This window comes from Nicotiana tomentosiformis, chromosome 5 (genome assembly GCF_000390325.3).
Source record: "Nicotiana tomentosiformis chromosome 5, ASM39032v3, whole genome shotgun sequence".
Lineage (NCBI taxonomy): Eukaryota > Viridiplantae > Streptophyta > Magnoliopsida > Solanales > Solanaceae > Nicotiana > Nicotiana tomentosiformis.
In genome coordinates, this window is record NC_090816.1 from 49247455 (window position 1) to 49256926 (window position 9472).

At 41.7% G+C, this 9472-nt stretch overlaps 1 protein-coding gene across 1 annotated transcript; it reads left to right on the forward strand.

Moving 5' to 3' along the window:
• The first annotated feature begins 532 nt into the window (after positions 1 to 532).
• LOC138892316 (uncharacterized) lies at positions 533 to 1982 on the forward strand. The gene is made up of 4 exons (XM_070176023.1): positions 533 to 654; positions 757 to 1093; positions 1167 to 1235; positions 1395 to 1982. The coding sequence occupies exons 1-4, from the start codon at positions 533 to 535 to the stop codon at positions 1980 to 1982; spliced, it is 1116 nt and encodes a 371-aa protein (XP_070032124.1).
• Positions 1983 to 9472: the final 7490 nt, after the last annotated feature.

Here is a 9472-nt window from a genome sequence, read left to right on the forward strand (position 1 = left end):
ATATTTTGCTCATGTCTTTCTAGAGACTCCATTGACACACTGTGGGTCATGTTTGAATTGGGGAAACTAGATGTTGTTTTGTCAATTGCTTCCACTTAAAAAATATTGACTTGTATTATTTTGTTATCTATCAATGAAACTCTTTAATTAACAAAAATCAATGTTGTTCATTCCTATATTCTCGATTGACTATCTCATATATTTTCTATTTAAATTGTTCGTGGACTAGGTTATATAGTAGGCACTAAGTAGGCTTTCTTGACTGGGTTACCTTGATTGAGCGTCGGTCCCGCTCCCAAAGGTCGGAACATGACAAGCTTGGTATTAGAGCCTAAGGTTTTAAACTGTCCTAGGATGTCTTGGAGCCGTGTCTAGTAAAGAACTTCTTATCGGTGTGAAGTCGACAACATCTATAATTAGGAGGCTACTTGGGCATTTAGAAATGTCACCCTTTTTGGACACTCTATATCGTGCGATTGAACTTGACTATAAGACTATCCTCTTAACTCGCCGTTATTTTAATTTTCAATACATGTCGCTTATGAAGAAGGTGAAGACTAGCCAAAGGGAAAATGCCAATCCAAGGGCAAATGCCACTGAGACAGAAGCATTGGAATCGGCCTTTTATCGCCTAAGGGAAGTTGGGTATACTTGGTATTAGTTGTGGGAAGAATTTCACAAGGAAGGTAACCCTCCGGCAAAGCGGAATGAGTTCGCAGATGCTTTTATTGATCATTTCTTTCCTGTCGAGACTAGGGCAGCTCGTGATGCAGAGTTCGAGAATTTGAAGCAAGAGAATATGAGTGTGTGGGATTACCACCTAAAGTTTGTGAACATTTCAAGGTATATTCTCTACATGCTGCCCACTCTGGAGGCTAGGGTGCACGTGTTTGTGCAAGGCCTTAGTCCCTTAGTTATCAATGAGACTGCTACCACCACCTTGAATTATGATATGACTTATGTTAAGATGGTGGCATTTGCTCAAGCCACAAAAACTTGGAAGTTAAAAAGAAGGATGGAGTGGGACAACAACAATAAGGCCTGCTCTGCGGGTAATTTTAGTGGCTCTTACAGTGGTGGTGGTGGTGGAAAGGCAATGCTCAGGAGGGGTCGTCCGGATCATCACAGTCGGTTGCTCATTCTTCAGTTAGTGTTCCTCCATCCAGGTTCAGTCAGTAGCAGTGGGGCAGTGTCAGGCTAATCCAGGGCAACATGGGACCTTATCGACATGTTCGGTTAGGTAGGAGCTTCCAGCCGTAGCAGAGGTCCCTATGTTCTAAATATGGGAGGAAGCATCCGGTAGTATGTCGCATAGGCTCAGGTATATGCTACAGCTGCGGTCTTTGGGGCCACATTTATAAGCACTTCCCTTCATCCCGATATAATGCTAGCAGTGGTATGGCACAACTAGCCAGTTAAGCAGCCACTACTTCCACAACACCTCCCAGGCTCGGGGTACTCTGGCACTCACAGGGAGTGGTGCAGCCGGAGGTGGTGCACAGGGTTTGGGAGGACCAGGTATATTCTATGCCATGATGGGCCATCAGAGATCAAAGGCATATCCATATGTTGTCACAGGTATATTGACCGTTCAATCTCATAATGTGTATGGCCTTATAGATCTTGGTTCTACATTATCATATGTAATTCCTTATGTTTCCATGGAATTCGGGATAGAAACGAAACTGCTACGTGGTTCGTTCTATGTATCTACTCCAGTTGGTGAATCTATTGTGGCCATGGGGTTCTATAGGGATTGTATTATCACAATGCATGGTCGAGACACCACAACTAACCTCATCGAATTAGTGATGGTGGACTTTGATGTTATAATGGAGATGGATTGGATTTACTCGTGCTTTGCTAAGCTTGATTTCCGAACCATAACCGTTAGGTTTGAGTTTCCAGATGAGCCAGTCATTGAGTTGAAGGGGGATGATGTCATGCTAAGAGTAGGTTTATTTCTGACCTTAAGGCCGTGAAGATGATCAATAAGGGATGTGTCTATCACCAGGTTCGAGTCACAGACACTGATACTGAGGCATCGACTCTTTAGTCCATGCCGATTGTGAATGACTTTCCGAAGGTCTTTTGCCTGGACTGTGCTATGTGAAAAGCCGCTCCTAAATACTCTTTACCTTATCCAAGGCATCCTTTACCAAATCAGTACCATATAACTTCGCCTCATCGTGCTTAATCCAACCTATGGGGGAACGGCATTGCCGATCATACAAGGCCTCAAATGGAGCCATCTCTATGCTGGACTGATAGCTGTTGTTATAAAAAACTTTGCCAATGGTAAGAATCAATCCAACTGCCCTCCGAAGTCAATCACACATGCTTTGAGCATATCCTCCAGAATTTGAATTGTTCGCTCCAACTGCCCGTTGGTCTGCAGATGAAAGGTCGTATTGAGCTCTACTCGGCTATCAAACTTACTCTATACTGCTCTCTAGGAATGCGAAGTGAACTGAGTGCCTCAATCTGAAATAATGTAAATAGGCACACCATTCAACCGAACGATATCCTCGATATAAAGCTGGGCCAATCTCTCTGAAGTACATATATTCATCATCGAAGTAAAGTGCGCAGACTTGGTTAGTCTATCGATAATGACCCAAACAACATCAAATTTTCTCAACTCGCAGAAAACCAACGACGAAATCCATAGTGATGCGCTCCCATTTCCACTCTGGTACAACCATCTACTGAAGTAAGCCACCTAGCCTCTAGTGCTCGTACTTAACCTGTTTGCAACTAAAACATCTTGACACATACTCAACTATGTCCTTCTTCATTCACCACCACCAGTAATGTTGCCTCAGGTCCCGATACATCTTCGTGATTAATGGAATAACACGAACTGTGAGCCTCTTCTAGAATCGACTACCTCAAGCCATCAATATTAGGAACACATAAGTGATCCCGGAGTCGCAGAACACAATCATCTCCAATAGTCACCTCCTTGGAATCTCCTCATTGTATCATCTCTCTAGGGACTAGTAAGTGCGAATCGTCATAGTGATGAGCCTTAATCCATTCGAATAAAAAAGACTGAGCCACAACACATGCAAGAACTTGACTAGACTTTGAAATATCCAACCTCAAAAGTTGGTTAGCTAAGGACTGAATGTCCAAAGCCCATGGCCTCTCCTCTGCTAGAATGAACGCCAAACTACCCATACTCTCGGCCTTTTTGCTCAAGGCATATGTGACCACGTTTGCCTTGCCCGGATGATAAAGAATGGTGATATCATAATCCTTCAGTAACTCAAGCCACATGTACTGCCTCAGATTGAGATCTTTTTGCTTAAACAGATGCTTCAATCTGCGGTGATCGGTGTAAACCTCACATGACACTCCATAAAGATAATGCCTCTAGATCTTGAGATCATGAACTATCGCAGCCAACTCAAAATCGTGCACAAGGTAATTCTTCTCGTGGGGCTTTAACTGACGAGAAGAATATGCAGTAACTCACCCCTCTTGAATCAATACACAACCCAACCAAATGCGTTAAGCATCATAATACATCGTGTACATCCCTGAACCGAAAGGCACAATCAATACAAGTGTTGTAGTCAATGTGGTCTTGAGCTTTTGAAAGCTCACTTCACAATCATTAGACCACATGAACTTAACACCCTTCTAGGTCAATCTAGTCAAAGGAGCTGTAATAGATGAGAATACCTCCACAAATCGAAGATAATAACCTATCAACCCTAAGAAACTCCTGATCTCGATCCTTGTGGTAAGACGAAGCCAACTCTAAACTGCCTTGATCTTCCTGGGATCTACCCTAATACCCTAACCTGACACAACATGCCCCAAGAAAGCCACAAAATCTAACCAGAACTCACACTTAGAGAACTTAGGATATAGCTTTTGTTCACTCAAAGTCTGAAGCATTATCCCAATATGCTGCAGCTCCTCCATGCTACTCGAGTAGATTAAAATTTTATCAATGAAAAAATGAAAAATGAGTTAAGATATGGCCCGAATACCCAATTCATCCAATCCATAAATGTTGCTGGAGCATTAGTCAAGCCGAAGGACATCACTAAAAACTCGTGATGCCATATCTATTCCAAAAAGCCGTCTTTGGAACATCCGAAGCACGAATGCTCAACTGATGATACCCAGATCTAAAGTCGATCTTCGAGAACACCCTAGCACCCTGAAGATGATAAAATAAATCATCAATGCGCGATAATGAATAATTATTCTTGATGGTGACCTTATTTAGCTGGCGGTGGTAATCAATGAACTTCTACATGCTCCCATCCTTCTTCTTCATAAATAGTACCGTTATGCCCCAATGCGACACACTCAGTCTGATTAATCTCTTCTCGAGCAACTCCTGAAGCTGCTCCTTTAGCTCTCTCAATTTTGCAGGAGCCATATGATAAAGCAGAATAGAGATAGGTTGGGTGCCTGGTGCCAAATAAATACTAAAATCGATATCACGATCTGGCAACATGCCTGGAAATCAGCACGAAATACATTGGTAAACTCTAGCACCACAAGCATTAAATCTATCATGGGAGTCTCTACATCAGTATCTCGAACAAAGGCCAGATAGGCCAAACAACCCTTCTCGACCATATATCGAGCCTTCAAGAAAGAAATAACCTGATTAGATGCACAACTAGATGAACCTCTCCATTCCAGCTTAGGCAACTCTACCATCGCCATTGTAATAGTATTGGCATGGCAATTGAGAATGGCATGATACAGAGACAACTAATCCATGCCCAGGATAACCTTGAAGTCGATCATATTGAGTAATATAAGGTCTGCTCTGGTCTCATACCCATAGAAAGTCACCACAAAAGACCGATATACCCGATCCACAGCAACGAAATCACCTAACGGCATGGACACATACACAAGAACACCCAAGGACTCACGAGATACACCTATATAAGGAGCAACAAGAGATGAGACATAGGAATAGGTAGACCTTGGATCAAATAGTAATGAAATATCTCTACGGTAGACATAAATAATACATGTGATCATACCATGCATTACATGGTGCAAAGGGCATTCTCTTGAATGCGTATGTGCCATTAGGGCATGTAAAAGTGGTTTTTTCTTGGTCTGTCGGGGCAATAGCTATCTGATTGTACCATGAATAGCCATCTAGTGTCACGACCAAAATCCCACCAAAGGAGTTGTGATGACACCTAATCTCTAAGACTAGTTAAGCCTATCACTTAACAACATTAAATCAACAAAACATGTTATAATAAAACATAGTCTAGTATAAAAGCAAAAATAGAGTTAACACAAGCAAAAATGGCAATACTTAATACATCTATTTGCATATTTGGCATGTCATGGTATATAGTTGGTTCCTACTGAGAGGGAGAAGATCAGGAGGTTCATCGATGGTCTCAACTATAGGTTACGTTATAGTTTCACTCGAGAGGCTGCAACAGATGCTAGGTTTCACTAGGTGGTCGAGATTGCTAGACGTCTGGAGCAGGTTTGCAGTCTTGAGCATGAGGAGCGGGAGGCTAAGAGGCCTCATGGTCTAGGTTATTTTAGTAGTGCCTCATCTGGAGGCCAGTCATATTGTAGCAAAGGTCATCCTTTTAGACTCGCTCAGGCAGCTCATCATGTTCCTCATAGTTCTTTAGTTAGCCACAGTTCATAAAGTGCTCGCTCAGTTCAGTCATCATTTAGTGCGCTTCCGGCACATAGTTCTTACCGTGCTTCATCTGCTCAGGTTTCCACAAGCAGTTCTTTGGGTTATTAGGGTCAACAACCTTATAGGAGGGGTTGTTATGAGTGTGGGAACTTGATTCATCTTAAGAGGGATTGCCCCAGACTTCTGAGTAGGGTTCCATAACAAATCTCACAAGCTATGATTTCAACACCAGCAGCTACACCACCCGCACTACTAGCTAGGGGTGGGGTTTAGATAGTTCGAGGTCGCCCTAGAGAGGGAGGTTGATCAGGCCCATTGCTATGCATTTCCAGCCTGGCCAGAGGCCGTTTCTTCCGATGCCGTGATCACATGTATCGTTTCAATGTGCCACATGGATGCTTCAGTGTTATTTGAACCTTGTTCCACTTATTCAAATCATGTATTGGATAGTACCTCTTATTGATCTTCAATTGGAGCAATGTATAAGCAATCACCCTACAGACCTGTATCAACACACACCCAATACCAACACGCGAAGCATCACAATAAACTATATACGTGTCACGCCCCGAACCTAGGAGCGAGACAAGCACCCGGTGCCTCACCTAACCTGGCGTACCAAATTGCGACTAAGGGACTCTGAACACATAATGTCATACTTTGGCCATGGGGCCACCTTGCAAGACAATTTGCGAAGCAAAATATAAAACTGAATGAAAACTAGCGCTAACTAAACATCAATATAAAGCTAGGCTGAAAAGGCCGTCATAGCTACTACAGCTGACAAATCACCAAATTATACATACCAGGCCTACAAACCCAACATACTGCACTAACTAACAGGATATGTCTACAAGCCTCTACTGATAGATGTACTATGATCGGAACAGGGCCCCGACCTACCCATAACATATATACAGATATACATAAGATGTACACAACACTCTAGACCTGGCAACTCCGAAAGGCGTGGAGCTTACCGATCAGGCTGAACTCGGGAAACACCTACTGAGGAGATCTACTCGTCTGTCTATCTGAACCTGCATGCATGAAATGCAGCGTCCCCGGAAAAGGGACGTCAGTACGAAATAATGTACCGAGTATGTAAGGCAATAACATAACTGAAAATCGAAACTGAACTGATAATGTAATAACTGGAAGTAACTGGGAGTCAAAGATGATCTGGAGATATATTTACCTGCTGATACTGACTCAACTCCTTCAATATAGTAAGTAAAATAATTGTACGGCCTTATAAGGCTCGGTATATATATAACTGCTCTGCCATAGTAGGCTCGCTCATAGGCGCTCGACCATACTAGGCTATGTATCTCGACCATGCTGGGCTCGCTCATAGGCGCTCGGCCACAGTAGGCTCGGTATATAACTTTCCATCTGATCAGAGGTTGCCCAATAGGGGCCTGCCCATCGATTATAGCTCGATGGTAATGAAAATACTGTAATACTGTATATATAGGCTTGCTGCTCTCTTGACTGGAAGAAGACAATACTAAAATTGAATATAGAGTCTCGATAAGGAATAATATTGTAACTTATGAGACTAGAATAGTGTGAATAAATTCATGAATATGAACTTCTCTTTTGTCTCATTACTAACACATGTAGCTACGAGATCATACCAAAATGAAGGAAGGCTTAGCCTTAACATACCTTATCACAATCTTTCCAATCACCAAGTTGAACTCACCTCTTCGCACCTTAATCTACAAGAATGATAATAATACTATCGTTAAGTTACGAAAGGTACAACTATCGCACAACGAACGACAAACCTATTTTGTATTAAAACGGGCAGCATCTCCCCTATAATCCTTACTTCCTCCAAATTCAAGATAACACCAACAATACAAGAACAGAACAATAACAACATATATACATCATTTTCCAGCCCTATATACACCATCAAATACTACAAAATAGCCCAACACACCCCAATCTCTTCGTACACAAAACGACCACCGTAGTAGTGTCAAACGACCCGAAAATGTTATGACGAACGACCAGCCAACCACCCTACATTTATATGGTGTTTATAAACCCCCTTCCTCCTCCAAAACTCCACAAAATAGTAGTAAAACACGCAGCCCAACAGCAACACAAAACAGTCCACAAAACAGTCCGCTACAAGTGAATAACTCGAACTCACGGCTTCCGATCACCGTCCCGTGAGTTCTTACAAGTATAGAACGACTTACCATGAATTTACAGAAGAAAAATTGGATGAAAGAGAGAAGTAAACTCACCTTATTTGTTGGATAACTCAGCTCTTATCTTGGTTCTTCAAACTCTAGGTTTTACCTCCAATTGGAACTTGAAAGGGAGAGAAAATCAATTAGGGTTTGTGGAAAATTTTTGGGAGGATTCTTTGCAGAGCTTATGTATGGTTATTATGCTCTATTTTAAGTCTAATATATGAAGAAAATAGGCCCTTAAAAGGCCTCTTTGGACGACCCTAAATGGCCCATTTTTTTGGGCTCTCATTTAAGCAAGTAGGTGACACACCTACTTGTCACCTAGCAGCTTGCGCAGTATCGCACAAATGCCCATATCTTTCTACTCCAATGTCGTATTGACAAACGGTTTAATGCGTTGGAAAATAGACTCATAGATCTTTAATTTGATGGGTGGAACACCCCATAAATCTAAGTATATTGGGAGAAAATCGCAGTTACATTTGACCCAAAGTTTCAGTAAAACTTATGAATGTAACTTGTGATGACTTTCATCGACTTTTGTTCCACAACTCTCTTGACTTCAAAACATAACACACGGATGTCATACGACTAATATAAATCATAACATAATCTCCTTATCATATTAAGCACCCTAGTCTCACCCCAAAGGTATATGTTATAACATTCCCAACTTGTCGACTTTCGACGAAACATTATTTTCTTCAATTGCTTTAGCTTCTGAACCGTCCAACCCTCTTTGTACTTGTTGTTCATGATCTTCAATATTTGTAACCTCAGAGGTAACATGATTAAATTAATTTATATACTTTTAAATATTATCTCATTTTTGGTCCTACATTAGTTTGCTTACGATGCATTTTTATGTAGGAAAATATAGGGTGTAACAATACGACCCCGATCCTGAAGGCAAAACCAAAATTGGAGCTATAGTCAAAGTAGTCTTGAGCTTCTGAAAGTTCTCCTCACACTCATTCGACCACCTGAATGGAGTGCCCTTCTGAGTTAACCTAGACAATTGGGCTACAATAGATGAAAATCTCTGTACAAAGCAATGGTAGTAACCAACCAAACCCAAAAAGATCCTGATCTTTATAGCGGTAGAAGGTCTGGGCCAACTCTGAACAACCTCAATCTTCTGTGGGTCAACCTTGATCCCAACACTAAATACCACATGACCCAAGAATGCCACTGATTCTAACCACAACTCGCACATAGAGAACTTAGCATATGACTTCTTCTGCCTCAAAGCTTGAAGCACAATCCTAAAATGCTTCTCGTGCTCCTTCGACTACGGGAATACACCAATATATTATCAATGAACACAATGACAAAAGAATCCAAATAAGTCTAGATCACGTTATTCATCAAATACATGAAAGCTACTGGGGCATTAGTCAATCTAAACGACATCACCAAAAACTTCATAATGACCATAACGAGTCCTGAAAGCCATCTTAGGGATGTCTGAAGCCCTAATCTTCAACTGGTGATGCCTCGATCGCAGGTTAATCTTTAAGAACATCTTAGCTCCCTGAAGCTGATCAAATAAATCATCAATGCGTGGTAGTGGATACTTGTTTGTGATGGTAACCTTGTTCAA

What these genes read in the sequence shown, in the direction of transcription:
- LOC138892316 (XM_070176023.1), top strand. Translation starts at nt 533, where the DNA reads ATGTCGCTTATGAAGAAGGTGAAGACTAGCCAAAGGGAAAATGCCAAT. An exon ending in GTGGTGGTGGTGGTGGAAAG is followed by an intron (nt 1,094 to 1,166) that starts GCAATGCTCAGG and finishes TCCTCCATCCAG; the next exon opens with GTTCAGTCAGTAGCAGTGGG. An exon ending in GGACCTTATCGACATGTTCG is followed by an intron (nt 1,236 to 1,394) that starts GTTAGGTAGGAG and finishes TAATGCTAGCAG; the next exon opens with TGGTATGGCACAACTAGCCA.